This window comes from Cucumis sativus, chromosome 5 (assembly GCF_000004075.3).
Source record: "Cucumis sativus cultivar 9930 chromosome 5, Cucumber_9930_V3, whole genome shotgun sequence".
NCBI classification, from domain to species: Eukaryota; Viridiplantae; Streptophyta; class Magnoliopsida; order Cucurbitales; family Cucurbitaceae; genus Cucumis; species Cucumis sativus.
Genome location: NC_026659.2, coordinates 14,007,574 through 14,025,613, shown reverse-complemented (window position 1 = coordinate 14,025,613; position 18,040 = coordinate 14,007,574). Strand labels below are relative to the sequence as shown.

Sequence of the window (18,040 nt, the reverse complement as noted above, 5' to 3'; positions counted from 1 at the left end):
ATAATACTAAAACAGTATAATACACATTCTTAATGTATCTATAATATCCAGTGAAAATATTATTCATACATATTCTTACTTCATAAAATTATATACCTTCTATTTGTTATATGTTTTTTAAATGAACAATATATACTATAATATACCCGTAAAATATGATATGTTTATTATGTGATTTAGTAAATATATACTCATTCTTATTTACAACATAATATTCAGATATATACATCTTATTCATATTTATGTTATGTGATTTATTACATATATTCAATAATACATAATTTATAGTTGAATTTCATTATATATCACTGCATATACAGATGATATTATCAATATATACATCCACGAGTAGAAAAATGGTCTACTATGACAGTTGTATATATCCCAAATTGAAAGGAGAAAATAAAAAACTGTCACAAAAGCTAAAAAACCGCGTTTTTGGCGGGAAAAGACGAAATTTTTCGGATTTTACTTTTCGCGACAGTTATTTGGTGTCATAAAAGATACAAAAAATATTTTATTTAATTTATTAAAATAAAATTTATTTTAAATAAAAAATTTATTAAAATCAGATTTTTTCCTAATTCTAAAAACATTAAATAATTTATTTATTAAAATAAAACATCTCCAAAACTTTTTCTCTACCTCCTCCTCTTCTTCTTCTTCTCTTCTTCTTCTCTTCTTCTTCTTCTCTTTGGAAGATCTACACGTCGCCCCTCTTCGATTTTTCCTCCCATCCGCTAACCATCTCTCTCCCTCTCTCACATACGCCGGAAAAGACTAGACTTTTGGTCAACAACGCGCAAAATCCCTCTCTTTCTCTCCTTCAGCCGATGCAACCACCCAACACCCCTTGCACCGCTGAACTCACTGGTGAATCTCAACCATTATTTCTATTGTTTGTATTTATACAATATATTAACTTCAAATGCTTTCATTTTACCCACAATGTGATATATTGATGGTTCTTTTTATGAAAAACATCCATCATAGTTTTGCTTTTATATGAGATATGTGTTTGTTTTGTCTACCATCCTATTCAATATTGTTGTTTACAATCATTTTTCTAATTTGAATCTACATTTTTTCTTTATGGTTGGCTATGTGATGAAACATTTTGGTAGCTTACAATGTGTTTGATGAAATGCCTCAATGAAGCATTTTTGTAGCTTACAATGTGTTTGATGAAATGCCTCAATGAAGCATTTGGTTGATTTTTTATTGATATTTGTTCGTTCGAATTAGGAAATCAAGGTCAAGGGAGATGTCATGGCTATGGGCTGAAGCTTTGAGAAAAAGAGAATGAAAAATGAAATGTGAGATTTTAAACTTTGATAGTGTGTAGGGTCTTTTTGTTTGTCTATGCATTTTCCAATTGAATTTTAATACTTTTGATTTTTCTATTGATATTTTGTTTATGGTTGCTATTGAGTTGCTTTGATTGAAGGATAGAGGGAAGTGATTATTGATAATTATAGGTATGTTCTCTCTCCCTTTCTTACAATAAGGATAGTAGCAACAAAAATTACTACATGTTCTATATTGAAAGGAAAAGCAAAAAAATGATGGTGAATTAAGATTTATTTTGTATGGTAGAATTTTATTTGCCACTTACTATGCTAGATCTTTCCAAGAGGAGTAAATTTGAAAATGTCGAAATACACCATCTGCTTGAAACATAAACCGCGATGTATGTTATACACATTGGAAATGTATGAATGTGTATGTTGAAACTTAAGCCTATACACTTTCCAAGAGAATTTATGTATGTTATCTATTTGGTTTTTGACTTTAAGTTTTTGAAACTTAAGCCTATACACTTTTTTTACCTCTACTTTTAATCAACGTTTTTAAACTATATTTTCTTCCTATGACTACCTTATGACATTTTGAATAATTGATTGAATTGAGGATTAGCATAAAGTTCTCTTACTTCAAGGACGTTGTCGTTATTTGTTCAAGTAAGTAGTATCTACCTCTCTACCAAAATACATATTCAACTATTGTGGTTTAAAGTATATTTTGTATAATTCTAGTCTCGTTGAAAGTGTTTTAGTCTAGTATGGTATATTAGTAGTATATCAACGTTTGCTCGAATTAATATCATCCAAAATCTCCATAGTAGTTCTTTCTGTTGGAATTCTTTCCTTTTTTTCTAGGCTTTTTCCTTGTTACCATCCTTGTTACCATCCCTTTGAATGTGTTTTTAATATCATTTTTTAATATGTCGAAGATTCACCAACCTCAAATGTTGGAATTCTTTCCTTTTTTAATATCACCCAATGATCCTAGCTACCATCCCGATGTTAAAAACTCTCAAATTCACTCAACATTTGAGGTTGGTGAATCTTCGACATATTCCAACCGTAACGTGCAAGCTTCCTCGGGAATAGTTCATCAACAATTGGAAGGGCTTCGACAACAGATAGCAGCACTTGAGGCTACCTTAGGGACGACATCCACTCTACCGATGTATTCTGAGAATCCGGTAAACTCGTTCCCTAATGTATCCTCTCCTTATTTGACTAATACGGTGGCTCAGTCTTCCATGTATCATCTTTCAGGAGAAAAGTTGAACGGCAACAACTATTTCTCATGGTCTCAGTCAGTAAAGATGGTCCTCGAAGGACGACAAAAATTTAGCTTTCTGACAGGGGAAATACCTCGCCCCAACCGGGCGACCCACATGAACGATATTGGAAGGCAGAAGACTCTATTCTTCGATCCATATTGATCAATAGTATGGAACCTCAAATTGGCAAGCCGTTATTGTTTGCTGCAACAGCCAAGGATATTTGGGACACAGCCCAGACACTTTACTCAAAACGTCAGAATGCCTCTCGTCTATACACGCTGAGAAAGCAAGTTCATGAATGCAAGCAAGGAACCATGGATGTCACATCCTTTTTCAATAAGCTTTCTCTTATATGGCAAGAAATGGACCTATGCAGAGAACTAGTCTGGCGTGATCCCACTGATGGTGTACAGTACTCGAGAATTGAAGAGAATGACAGGATTTATGACTTTCTTGCTGGTCTTAATCCTAAGTTTGATGTAGTTCGAGGGCGTATACTAGGTCAAAGACCGATTCCCTCCCTGATGGAAGTTTGCTCTGAAATCCGCCTCGAGGAAGATCGCACAAGTGCTATGAATATTTCCGCAACCCCTACTATTGACTCTGCTGCTTTTAGTGCAAGATCTTCTAACAGTAGCAGTGACAAGCATAATGGAAAACCAATTCCTGTCTGCGAGCATTGCAAAAAACAATGGCATACCAAAGAACAATGTTGGAAGTTACATGGTCGTCCCCAGGAAGTAAGAAACGCCCTTCCAACGACAAACAGAACACAGGGCGGGCGTATGTGAGTGAGTCTGCTGAACCTCCTCAACAATCCGATCCACACAAAAACCAAACTGATCTCAGTCTTGCCACTTTAGGTGCCATTGTCCAATCAGGTATACCTCATTCCTTCGGTCTTGTTAGTATTGATGGGAAGAACCCCTGGATTCTGGATTCTGGTGCCACAGATCATTTGACTGGGTCCTCTGAACATTTTGTATCTTACATTCCTTGTGCTGGGAACGAGACAATTAGAATTGCAGATGGCTCCTTGGCCCCCGTTGCTGGAAAGGGGAAGATTTCTCCTTGTGCAGGGCTCTCCTTACATAATGTTTTGCATGTGCCCAAACTATCTTATAATTTGCTTTCGATAAGCAAGATCACTCATGAGTTAAACTGCAAAGCAATATTCTTACCTGATTCTGTCTCTTTTCAGGACTTGAGCTCGGGGAGGATGATTGGCACTGCCCGGCATAGTAGGGGACTCTACCTCCTTGATGACGATACCTCTTCTAGTAGCATTCCTAGGACTAGCCTCTTATCTTCCTATTTCACTACTTCTGAACAAGATTGTATGTTGTGGAATTTTCGTTTAGGCCACCCTAATTTTCAATATATGAAACATTTATTTCCACATCTCTTCTCTAAAGTTGAGATGACTACCTTATCTTGTGATGTGTGTATTCAGGCCAAACAACATCGAGTCTCTTTTCCCTCACAACCATACAAACCAACCCAACCCTTCACTCTTGTTCATAGTGATGTCTGGGGACCATCCAAGATAACAACCTCATCTGGAAAACGGTGGTTCGTAACCTTCATTGATGATCATACCCGTCTTACCTGGGTCTACCTTATCACTGATAAATCTGAGGTTTCCTCTATGTTTCAAAATTTCTATCACACCATTGAAACACAATTCCATCAAAAAATTGCTATTCTTCGGAGTGATAATGGTCGGGAATTCCAAAACCATAACCTTAGTGAATTTCTTGCTTCCAAGGGGATTGTTCATCAAAACTCGTGCGCCTACACTCCTCAACAAAATGGAGTGGCCGAGCGAAAAAACCGTCACCTTCTGGAAGTAGCCCGTTCCCTTATGCTTTCTACTTCCCTTCCTTCATACTTGTGGGGAGATGCTATTCTTACAGCAGCTCATTTAATCAATAGAATGCCTTCTCGTATTCTTCATCTTCAAACTCCCTTAGATTGTCTTAAGGAGTCCTACCCATCGACTCGTCATGTTTCTGAGGTTCCTCTTCGTGTGTTTGGGTGTACCGCTTATGTCCATAATTTTGGCCCTAATCAAACCAAATTTACCCCTCGGGCTCAGGCATGTGTGTTTGTTGGGTATCCCCCTCACCAGCGTGGTTATAAATGTTTTCACCCACCATCCAGAAAATACTTTGTCACTATGGATGTTACTTTCTGTGAGGATCGACCCTACTTTCCCGTTAGCCATCTTCAGGGGGAGAGTGTGAGTGAAGAGTCTAACAACACCTTTGAATTCATCGAACCCACTCCTAGTGTTGTGTCTAACATCATTCCTCATTCCATAGTCCTACCCACAAACCAAGTCCCCTGGAAAACGTACTACAGGAGGAATCACAAAAAGGAAGTCGGTTCCCCTACTAGTCAGCCGCCGGCTCCAGTCCAAGACTCTGAACCTCCTCGAGATCAAGGTATGGAAAACCCTACTGAACCCTGTACTAAGAATATGATAAGTGAGAATGACAGGTCTAATGTTGCTGTTCTTGAAAACGTGGAAGAAAAGGACAGTGGTGATGAGATTGAGGTCAGAATAGAAACCCGTAATAATGAAGCGGAACAGGGTCATACAGGAAAATCAGATGAGTATGATTCCTCTCTTGACATTCCCATTGCTCTGAGAAAAGGCACCAGGTCTTGTACTAAACACCCCATTTGCAATTATGTTTCCTACGATAGTCTCTCTCCTCAGTTCAGAGCTTTTACAGCAAGCCTTGACTCTACCATAATACCAAAAGATATCTACACTGCTTTAAAGTATCCTGAATGGAAGAATGCTGTCATGGAAGAGATGAAAGCTCTTGAAAAGAATAGTACTTGGGACATTTGTACTCTACCTAAGGGACACAAAACTGTGGGATGCAAATGGGTGTTCTCTCTCAAATACAAAGCTGATGGTACTCTTGACAGACACAAGGCAAGGTTAGTTGCGAAGGGATTTACTCAAACCTATGGTATTGACTATTCAGAAACTTTTTCTCCAGTTGCTAAGTTGAATACTATTAGAGTTCTGTTATCTGTTGCTGTGAACAAAGATTGGCCTTTATATCAGCTGGATGTTAAGAATGCCTTTTTGAATGGAGACCTCGTAGAGGAAGTCTACATGAGCCCTCCGCCTGGATTTGAAGCTCAGTTTGGTCAGCATGTGTGTAAACTCCAGAAATCTATATATGGTCTGAAACAGTCTCCCAGAGCATGGTTTGACAGATTCACTACCTTTGTCAAGTCCCAAGGGTACAGGCAGGGACACTCTGATCATACTTTATTTACAAAGGTTTCCAAAACAGGAAAGATTGCTGTTCTAATAGTTTATGTGGATGACATTGTTTTGACTGGAGATGATCAGGCAGAAATCAGTCAACTAAAGCAGAGAATGGGCGATGAGTTTGAAATCAAGGATTTGGGAAATTTGAAATATTTCCTTGGAATGGAGGTGGCCAGATCTAAAGAAGGTATCTCCGTATCTCAAAGAAAATACATCCTTGATTTGTTAACCGAGACAGGTATGTTAGGATGTCGTCCCACTGACACTCCTATTGAATTCAACTGCAAACTAGGAAACTCTGATGATCAAGTTCCAGTTGATAAAGAACAGTATCAACGCCTCGTGGGTAAATTAATTTACTTATCTCATACTCGTCCTGATATTTCCTTTGCTGTGAGTGTTGTCAGCCAGTTTATGCAGACCCCTAATGAGGAACACATGAAAGCTGTCAACAGAATCTTGAGATACTTAAAATCAACACCTGGTAAAGGGCTGATGTTTAGAAAAACAGACAGAAAGACCATTGAGGCATACACTGACTCGGATTGGGCAGGATCTGTTGTTGACAGAAAATCTACCTCTGGTTATTGTACCTTTGTTTGGGGCAATCTTGTAACTTGGAGGAGTAAGAAGCAAAGTGTTGTGGCCAGGAGCAGCGCTGAGGCTGAATATAGAGCTATGAGTTTAGGAATATGTGAGGAAATTTGGCTTCAGAAAGTTTTGACAGATCTTCATCAGGAATGTGAGACACCATTGAAGCTTTTCTGTGATAATAAAGCCGCTATTAGTATTGCTAACAACCCTGTTCAACATGATAGAACTAAACATGTTGAGATTGATCGACATTTTATCAAAGAAAAACTTGACAGTGGGAGCATATGCATTCCGTACATCCCTTCGAGTCAACAGGTTGCTGATGTTCTTACCAAAGGGCTTCTCAGACCAAACTTCGACTTCTGCGTTAGCAAGTTGGGCCTCATTGATATTTACGTCCCAACTTGAGGGGGAGTGTTGGAATTCTTTCCTTTTTTTCTAGGCTTTTTCCTTGTTAGAATCCTAGAATAATTATGGAAAGATTATGGGAATGTATTCCTTATTTTCCTAAATCTTTTCCTTTTTTATTCCATTGTGTACTCTATTTATTCTCCCTTGTACCTATTGCTTTATTCATTAGAAAATAATAACAACACAAACAATCGTGGTTTTTCTCCCGGTACTCGGGTTTCCACGTAAATTGGTGTGAACTCGTTGTCTCTCTTTTCAATACTTTCCTTACTTTGAAAGATCTTGTTGTTCCTTTCCAACAATAGTGTTGGAAATTGGGGGAGGGGGGATTAAGGGCTTTATGAGAGTTATCAACTCAACTTTGTCAAATTGTCATGTAAATGAAGTACGATTTAATCATTGAACATTTTTTCATACTTAGGGCTTGAAGAATCCTCGAGAGAGTGACAATGCTTGTTGAATTTTTATGAAAATGCAACATTGAAAAGGTATTACTTATGAGTATTTATGTTCAATCTTATTTTGTTGTGATCAATTGAGATGCATAATATGCACTAGAAATTTGTTAAAGTGCTAGACTTATATGTTTTTTTGATAGGGTTGGAAGGGCTCCAAGGTACGTTTTTAACTATTGAATTACAATGAAAATTGTTTGAACTTGTTAGTTCAAAGTTTAAATTGAGTTTAGCTTGTGAAACTCAAAGATTTCATTTGTATACTGATTATATATGTTGGTGTGGAATAGTTTATCTTGCATGTACCTAACAAAATGATTATGTTTGCTTGATTATATTTCTATTTTGTCAATTTTCTTAAAGGTTTTGAGTGAACTCAAGTTTATGGTAGATTGGGGTACATTAAAGTTTATTGAACTTATTTTTCATTGTCTCATTACATAATGTCCTATATAAGGTGTGTATATATATATCTTGTTATATTTTTTTTAATCTTTCTTAAAGTTTATAAACCATGGAAAGTAAGTAGAACAGTAGTTTCTCGTTAGCTTTTGTTTCTAGAGACATGTCTTTTATGTACATAGTTCTCTTTAGGGTTTGTTATGAATATCTATGGATTTTATGAGAGTCACCAAAAAAAAAAAAAACACAATGGTTTGTTTATCCCACATTGTTCTTGTAGTGTACCATTTTGATCAATTATGTTAATAACATGTTTTGAAATTGGAGCTTCTGCGTTTTGTTGTGTCGTTTGTTTATTGATTAATGGTAATTTGTAGTATCAAGGCTACCCTAATCTATTGGCATATTTGAGGAGATTGTTGATTTTTCTTCCCATGTATTTTACTTCTTCAAGTTAAACTAAGTGAATAATGAATCCCATTTCATTCATTTTTGCTATTTGGTATCTCATCGTATTTTTTTGTTATTATTAAAATGAAGTTTGTTTAATGATCAACATTGAAAAGGTATTGCTTATGGGTATTTATGTTCAATCTTATTTTGTTGTGGTCAATTGAGATGCATAATATGCACTAGAAATTTGTTAAAGTGTTAGACTTATCTGTTTTGTTTTTTTTTAATCGGGTTGGAAGGACTTCAACGTACATTTTGTTAAAGAAAATTTGATCTTTATATGGCTAGGTTGATGAGTTTCCAATTTCAAAAGTCTACCTAAAGCTCTATTGTTTGTTGAACTCAAAGGTAAAAAAAAGTAAAGTATGTGGACTTGCACCGAATAGAGCCATGGTAAGTTTCCAATTTCAAAAGTTTACCTAAAGCTCTATTGTTTATTGATGAGTTTCCATAGAATTTTGTAAGTTTGAGAAGAGTTGTGGAAATTTGGGACAATACCACCCTCCTTACTTGTATTTATTCTCATTCTTATTAAGTTTTTCTAACTACGTTTCTTTGGTCCCTCAAGGATATGTCAAACTGTTCAACTTTAAGGACTACAAATTGTCATACATGTATTGTCGTAGCGTTTTTGTTGTAAGGACTAAGAACGACCCAACTTTAAGGACTACAAATGGTTATTTTGCTCTACTTTAAACATTGTGAACTTTTCATTGATGAAATTTGCATACCTTGGACATTTTTTTTTTGAAGTACCTTTCTTATCATGGACAACAGTACAGTAAGCCTAGGGAGGAGGAAACTTCTTCTTTGGCCGGTCTCACATTTTTCAATGTAATAGGTTTTAACTTAAGAGTAGAGTATGTACAGATTCTTAGAGCTAGTATTGACAATGGGATAATAAACTAAATTTCATCGAAGAAAAGTTAACCAAAGAATAGCTAATGTTTGTTACTATATTTAATTTTGATAGTTTTATTGCAAGAAACAAGGGTGAGAGAGTGCTTTGCATTCTTATACTTGAAGCTTCGATCTTATCTCACTTCTTGTTTTTCTGCTTGTCATGCTAAGCTTCGATCTCATCTCACTTCTTCCATCGTGTACATGTTTGAAGAAACCTCAACCCAAGTAACTAGGAAAAATTAGTTTGTGGAATTACTTGTGAGAACAGGATTATATATTTCATGGTTGACATTTTGCAATTGACATTTTGCACGTACAAATGAACACCATCATTTCTATTCATGAAAAATATTCAGAAGTGGTTGTATATATATTGGTTTGATGTGCCCTAAACCTCAACCCTATATAGTGCTTTATGCACACATACACACACTTGAACTATCTGTATTTGTCTATTTTTGTCTCCATGAATAATGAGAAGCCAATACAAACAGATGAATTCTCTGTTTGGTTCTCTTTCTCTATCTCGATGTTGGGAAAAAGCTAAATATTTGAGGCATTGATTTCAGGAATTGGTGCAAGGGTTTGATCAAGAGGCTGTTGCAGTTGTTGTGGCAAGATTAACTTCATAAAAAATGGAGATGAAAGTATTCTTAAATGCTTATATCCTTAAAAATGCTTATATCACTTATATTTATTCGTTTACGTCACCAATAATTCTCTTCAACATTTTACATTCACATTACTACATGGTAGTCCTCCATTTTCTTCTTTGTTGTGGTAATGTTGGTTCACAAATGTATGTGTTATGGATGCTTATATTCATGTTGTCTTCGTAGGTTCAACCGGAGTCGACAACTTCATGAGTTTTCTTTCAAATAACATTTTCAGAGACGAACATTCTCGGTTGGTCGTTTATGCTTCTGCAGAAAATCTTGTTAGATGTATTCTAATGCTATTTAAAATATTTTTTGATTAAGGGTTGGGATTCCGTACTTGTAAATTGTTGACACTTGATTGGAAATGTACGAATATTATAAATTGTATTATATTGTATATATATTAAAGTGTTGCTACTTTTTTCTATATGGGTGTCAATATTATAAATTCAAAATTGTCATTCTCAGCTACATTATTGTCATTCAAATGGTTCGTGTAATGGTGGAGCGGCAAGGAGAACCGGAAAAAATTGTAGTAAATTGAGAAATTTGCAATATAAAATAAATGATTAATTGTTGTCAATCTGAAAACGATCACAGTTGTTTAATCAAATAAATTGTCACGATTACCCTATATGTGACAAAAAAAAAATGTCGTCAATAGCAAAATAATGACATTTTTATACAAAAAAAAATGTCGCGATTAACATATTCATGACAATTAAAAAATGTCACAATAAATGAATTCGCGACATTTATTTAACTGTCGTTAATACACAAATGATGATAGTTATTTGTTGTCATAAAATAAAATATGACAGTTATTTGACGTCGTTGAATTCTGATTAACGACATTTATTTCATGTCATAAAATAACTTATTGCGACAGTTTTTAAAAACTGTTATTGAAGGACTTTCCATGACTCCAGCTTCTATGACTGAAAATAACTGTCGCGAATTTCGTTTACGACAGTAAATAACTGTCGTCGTAGACCACTTTTGTACTAGTGATCTATATATATATATATATACAATAACACGTATTTAGTAACACATATGGTTTGTTTTTTTCCTTCATGTTTCATATCATAGTCTTTATTTTTTCCTCTATTCGATTAGTATTTTCTTTGATTTCTTACGTATATGTCACTGCCTAATAAATTTATGTTCTATGATTTGTTACATATATACTACAGCATATATTCAATAATATAGAAATTGAAGTTGACATCCTCCCACCGAATGTAAAACGAAGTTCAAGAGACGCGTTAAATGTGGTCGTTGTAGACGTGTTGGCCATAACAGAAAGAGATGCAAGTTTTCCTTATTGAACTAATTTTTTCTTTTTATTATTAGACTTGATTTGAAATATTCATATTCTACTTTTAAATTTAGTTATTTGATTTCCATATTTTTTCATAAATTTTCATCTAATGTACTAATCAAAGTTTTTTTCAAACACAACTTATTATTTATTACATATATATATATATATATATATATATATATGAATATTTGAGATAAAATACATAAACAAGTTTAACAAATTGATAACATAACATTTCATTCATAAAATATACAATGTATTGTTTTATATATATTATTCATAAACCAATTTAACATTCAACCAATTTTTCATACAATTCTCTAGATCTTCAATTCTTTCATCAAAGTCCCTACATCACAAACATATTCAATTTTCCTCAACATTACGTATACAAAAGAATAACTAATGTTTTAATAGCATATATTACATATACTCATCGTAATTTTTTCTCATTCATGTTTCTATAACATAAACAACTTAGCTTTCACACATAACCACTATTGTTTTAAATATAATGTATTATTTACTACGTAAGATATGAATATTTAAATAAAATATATAAACAAATTGTTAGAACCTTTTATTCATAAAATATACACCATATTATTCAATATATACTATAATTATGTAGAATACATGAAAAACAATGCAAAACGAAAGAAAGAATAAACAGACAGAGAGATTGAAAAGTGAGAGAGAGATCGGGAGGAAAGAAATTTTAAACAAAATTACCAAAAGAAAAATAATTTTTATTATAATATTACCATAATAAAATTAATCACTTACCATATTTACATAAGATATCTAATAAATTCAAACCTTAATCATGACCTACTTTTCTTCTTCTTTTTCTATTTTAATATATTATTATTAATAATAATGGGTAAATTGGTCAGTTGGGTTTTATAATTGTGTAAAATATTAGTCAATCTATAATATTTTTGAAAAATTTGGAAAATTTGGATCAATCTTGTAGTATGGTATAAGTATTGTAGGTCATATAAAGTGCATAACAGTAGTTGGACGATGTGTATTTATTATTCAATGTGAAACCCATTGTCTTATATCATTTATACATTTGTTAGACAATCCAAATTTTGGATTTGAAATGTCATTTGGACTCATGATTATGAAAATGATGAAGAAAGGATTCCTTTTCCATTTTTTTTCATTTTTCCTTTTTGGCAAGTACTTGGAATCTTCTACCCATATTTATGGCCTACTTTTCTTGAATACTATTGTTGATATTTTTTGTCATATATATCCAGACGATGTGGAGTAATCGAGATTATTGTTGATATTTTTTTTAAAACTACTATTGAGAGATGTTTCATGTAGAAGATAATTAAGAAATCCATTATCATTTCTTGGATATAATTTGGAATGTGAGGAACAAGAGTGGTTGTTTAAGAGGCTAGTGAATGATTTTGATCCCACAAGACGATGCATTAACAAATACTTGCATGACCCTATAAATATGAAAATGGTTGAGGGTGGAAAGGGTGTTGGGGGGGCCTAAGCTTCTTGCTCTCATTTTGAACCAAAATGGTCGGCTCCGTCCTCTGCGATACACATGGAAGCTGAATTTTGATGTCACTCGGAACCCCAATTCTCATGCTAAGGGTTTTGGTTGGGAGATATGCAATCATTTGGAACAAGTTCGTTTAGCTGCCACGCTACATTGGATGTTGCAAAAAACTCAAAAGTTCTTAAGATGCACACTCTTTGCAATGGGCTCTTTGAAATGCTTACATCCAAATTGCAATTCATGCAGATCGAATATGACCGACTGTTTGAAGGTGGTCAAGCTAATTAATGGGAATGGATTAGATCTAACTGGAGTGTTTCTTTTTTATTTGAAGAAGCAAAAGACTTGGCACAAGTTTTGTGGATGTTTATTTTTCTCACATTAGATGGTCTCACAATGCTTTGGCCCACAACCTAGCAATAATTTCTTATATTTTATTTTTCTCTTACCGTCAATGGTTCTCCTCAATTATACCTTATGATGTTGTTCTATAGTTTCTTTTGCTACATTGTCTTAAAAATGAAGAATAACTTTTTGGTTAGCACTTTTATCACATAGATAAACACAAGTTAGTGAGCATGTGGAGAAGCACAAACTCAAAAAATAAAAAGAGAAAGAAACCTAACCTGTGAGAGCTTTATTATATTGAATTGGTTGAACGGGAACAAGAGTACGAGAGGAAAACAAACATGGAAAAGTAACACATAAATAAAAAGTTTAACGTTCTTATCTTCAAAATATGGATCAGACTAAACTTATCATTTTGATCATAAAATTTGGGTTATCTATATCTCAATTATGAAAATTGAACCAACTGGGACCAAACAATTCACTTTAGTCAATTTAACTTTTACTCAATTTCAAAGTCATAAAGTAATTTCAAAGTCTTGTCTTACCAACCAAAGAAACATGACCTCTTTAATTTGATTGTGTACTTGTTCTATTTTACTTTGTCATCTCTATAATTTTAGCAATCTACTAAATTTTAAATATATTTTCTACCGTTGGTTTGAGGTTAAGCTAAAAAAAAATAATCTATTTTCAGTTTAACAATGGTAGACCTAGAAAATCAAACCATTCTTCTTAAATGAAAGCTAATGCTTTACCTCCTGATAATTGGCCCTACATTCATGATGGAAAAAGTACTAAAGGGTTTGCATCTAACAACCCAATAAATAATATTTTCTTCACCCCGAAGGCAGAGTAACAGGTAGACAAAATTAATATATAAAAATAAATGCCTATCAGCAGTATAGACAAATTCAAAGGGTGAATTTGAAAGTCATAACAACAACACGACTTGTCCATTATAATAATAGAAATGTTTACTTACCTCTTGGACTCGGAGTTTTGAAATTCTTCATTTCACACCCCTGCTGTCTTTTCTCCTTTACACGCCATGCCCCTTTGCCATCCCGTTTATCTGGAGAAAACCAGATTCTTCCCCCATAATCCACAAGCAACACAAAGTTGTTTGTCTTTCAGCTTTATCGTAAATGGGTATAACAATTTTGTTCTTTTTTCGCTTCCTTTGCTGTTGCTTCTTCTTTTATGCTCAAGTCTTTATCTCCATTGATGCAAAATGCCACCCTGATGATTTGAAAGCCTTAAAAAGCTTTGTCGATCGCCTTCACACTTCAGTTCAAGGTTGGGATTATGGCTCTTCTTCTGACTGTTGCAGTTGGAAAGGAGTGACCTGCAGCAATCCACCAGCTTTGAAGTTCAATGATTCTAATGTCTTCTCTAGAGTTGTGGGTTTGGAACTTCCAGGCGAGAGATTAAGAGGAAATGTTTCACCGTCTTTGGGAGATTTGGTTAAGCTCAAAACTCTTAATTTGTCAGACAACTTTCTCACAAATTCTTTTCCACCTAATCTCTTCTCCTTGCAGAATTTAGAGGTCGTTGACATAAGTTCCAACGAGTTCTATGGATATGCGCCATTGAATATCACTTCACCCTCCATTACATTTCTAGACATTTCTAAGAACAAACTCATCGGAGAAGTTGACCCTGGTTTCTGTCATATTGCAAAACAGATTCAAACACTGAAACTATCTTCCAACAGATTACATGGGAAAGTTTTGCCAGCTTTTGGAAATTGTTCGTTCTTGGAGGAACTCTCTCTGGCTTCCAATTTCCTCTCTGGGGATTTGCCTCAAGATCTGTTTGCCATGTCCAAGCTCAAAGTTCTTGACCTTAGTGATAATGGGTTTTCCGGGGAGTTGAGTTTTCAACTTGGGAACCTCTCAAATCTACTCTACTTGGATCTTTCATTCAATCAGTTCTCGAGATTGCTTCCGGATGTCTTCTTCAACCTCCGGACGCTCGAGCAATTCGCAGCATCATCGAATAACTTCACAGGCGTTTTGCCAGTTTCATTAGGCAATTCACCAAGCATTACAACGCTAAGTCTTGACAATAATTCCTTCAGTGGTTCAATCGATGTTATCAACTGTTCAGCCATGGTTCGTTTGGCCTCTTTGAATCTTGGATCTAATCATTTCATTGGCCAAATTGGGAGTCTATCATCTTGCAGCCAACTTCGGGTTGTAAATCTTGGCAAAAACAGACTCGATGGTGATTTCCCAGAAAGCTTCAAAAATCTCAGATCACTTTCCCACATCTCAATTTCACGAAATGGCATACGTAATCTCTCGGCAGCACTGACAGCTCTTCAACATTGCAAGAACTTGACTGTGTTGATTCTGACATTCAATTTCCATGGGGAGATGATGCCCACAAATTTGAACTTTAGATTTGAGAATACAAGACTGTTTGTAATAGCAAATTGTAGACTCACCGGTTCAATGCCGCAATGGCTGAGCAGTAGCACAAAGCTGCAGATTCTAGACGTGTCATGGAACTCTTTAAGTGGAGAAATACCGTCTTCCATCGCTGACTTGCAATACCTCTTCTACTTGGATTTGTCTAACAACTCGTTTTCTGGATCAATCCCCAGAAGCTTCACCCAATTTCATAGCCTCGTCAATCTCAGCAACTCATTAAAAGGGGAAATATTCGAGGGATTCTCATTTTTCAGTAGAAGGAGCCAATCAGCAGGACGACAATACAAGCAACTTTTGGGGTTTCCGCCATTAGTGGATCTCAGTTACAACGAGTTGAGCGGAACCATTTGGCCGGAATTTGGGAATCTGAAAGATCTACATGTATTAGACCTGAGCAACAACAAATTAACAGGAGAAATCCCAAGTACTGTAGCAAAATTAATGGTTTTGGAATTTTTAGATCTATCATACAACAATCTAAGAGGAAGGATTCCATCTTCATTGGCAAATCTAAATTTCCTTTCAACGTTTAATGTGTCTTATAATCACCTTGAGGGCCCCATTCCTTCCGCAGGACAATTCCATACGTTTCCAAATTCGTGCTTTGTGGGGAACGATGGTCTCTGTGGGTTTCAAACTGTTGCTTGTAAGGAAGAATTTGGACCTACAAATGAAGAGAAGGCGATTGGTGAAGATGAAGACGTGGATGAAAGTTTGGGGTCTCTTATGAAAGTGCCCCTGGGTGTGGGAGCAGCCGTGGGATTCGTTTCGACGGCCGCCGTCTGTTTCTTCTCCGGAATGGTGTTTCCGAGAGAAAGGAAATGGGAAGTTCAGTGATTTGTTTGAAGCATGTCAAAGTTAGAGTAATGTAGGGGTGGAGAAAATCATCACAATAAAGTGATGGTTACAAAATCTTTTTTCTTACTTTTACATCCCAAAAAATCTCTTTAGCACAATTGGCATGGAAAGAAAAAGTCCAATTGGTAAACGAGGGATCACTAGCAGTTATAGTATGTCTATGTCATGAGCTATATTCTCATCAAATGAACACATGTGAATATTAGAGTTGTGTTACCTCACATATTTAACATTCATTTGCACTCACCCATTTGGATTTATTAAGGGTTACGGTTCTATCCTCACTCATATTTCCAGTTTTTATATTTTAATATTAATTTTGATGTATTATATTACTATATATTAAATAATATCAAGGTTGTCTGTTCTTCCAATTACTTTTACACAATAATGTCCTCTACTCCAAATAAATTTTCATTGATTTGGTAATATTCACATTTGTTGTTTTTTGTTTCTCATTTTTTTTCAATAAATGTAATAACTATTTTGTTTCCCTTTTTTCGATTTTAAAAAATGTTCCTACAAAATGGGTCTAAATAAAATCTAAAATAGGTGGCGGCTTGCTTTAGTGGCATTTCCTCTTGTCTTCTCCTTCATGGGTTTGAAGGTGTATTTTGTACTATTATTGCAATGATAAAAATATTTTTTTAAAAAATAGTTTTTTTCTTTTACATATTATAAATATGACAAAATTAATGATACGAGCCAATCATAAAACTATTAAACAATAATAAGATTATCGATTTTTAAATTTGCTACTTTTGCAATTTTAAAAATTTTGTAACGTAAAACATATTATCTTAAAAAAGGTTTTGCTATTTTTGCAATAACCCCTTTTTATATTATATAATAAATTATACGTAAACTTTAAAAACATCAATTAAGCTGAAAAGGAGAAATAAGAAATACTCTTATCTTATAACTTTCTTTTTTAAAAAAAAAACCAGAAAGAAAATTAGTTATTAAGCACTATGACGAAAGAAACAAGAAATCGAAACAAAAATATTATCAAATAAGTATGATGTATTTTAGATATACATGTTATAATAAACTAAATAAATCAACTTGTTTTGAACTAGTTTTTACTCAGCACACTGTTAAGCTAAATAAGAAGTATAAATTTTTCGTTATTTGAAAATGTATTGTACGTTTAAGTTATGATATTGACTTCTTAATATCGATTAGTTGAGTGTTGGTTAGTTTTAATTAGTTGTTAATATATAATCACGAGGCGAATCACATGTCAACATTTTAAAAACATTTTAAAAGAAAAGTGAATTTATTATAAGAATAGAATAACATGTTTAGAATTTTAGAATTTTCATACATCAACAGAGATGCTTATACTTTAGTTATGGAAAATCATATAAGATGTGTTTATTAAAGAGTGTAAATCTTTGATTATAATTGAGTTACATTTCTATTTCAAATTAAGTGAAAGTAGTGAAACTATTTGAATTAAACCTTCACTGAATTAAATACAAATTTGTAATATCCTCAATTTATGATCACTTAAATTTAGTTATTAACATTGATTTGACTATTGAAATTAATGTAAATGGGTATAATGAAAATCTCAAATCAAATACAGGTTTAAATTGTAGTTACAAAGAGAGAATATAGTGATTAAATTAACATTTTCTTAAAAATAATTAATGTAATTTTAAATGAATAGCAAGTAGTTTATCAATAACTTTAGCTTTATATATAACTTCTCACTTTGATTGATAATTTAGTTTGTGCTATTTTTTCTCATTGATATAAAATAAGAAAATCAATATTTATTTTGTA

General features: G+C 33.9%; 1 protein-coding gene and 1 long non-coding RNA gene across 4 annotated transcripts; both read left to right on the top strand.

The window, feature by feature from the left end:
• Positions 1 to 644: 644 nt before the first annotated feature.
• Positions 645 to 10,070, top strand: LOC116403968. Of its 3 annotated transcripts, none has more exons than XR_004216846.1 (6): positions 645 to 873; positions 1,246 to 1,316; positions 1,433 to 1,478; positions 7,300 to 7,366; positions 8,477 to 8,581; positions 9,661 to 10,070. It is a non-coding gene; the product is annotated as an uncharacterized LOC116403968 (long non-coding RNA). The 3 variants fall into 3 exon arrangements; XR_004216845.1 differs by lacking the exon at positions 9,661 to 10,070 and adding an exon at positions 8,757 to 8,936; XR_004216847.1 differs by lacking the exon at positions 9,661 to 10,070 and adding an exon at positions 8,757 to 8,936 and having other exon boundaries at positions 1,433 to 1,961.
• A 4,031-nt stretch (positions 10,071 to 14,101) lies between these two features.
• LOC101218406 (phytosulfokine receptor 1) lies at positions 14,102 to 16,228 on the top strand. Its single transcript, XM_004149443.3, has one exon. It carries the CDS (start codon positions 14,102 to 14,104, stop codon positions 16,226 to 16,228), a length of 2,127 nt encoding a protein of 708 aa, XP_004149491.3.
• Positions 16,229 to 18,040: the final 1,812 nt, after the last annotated feature.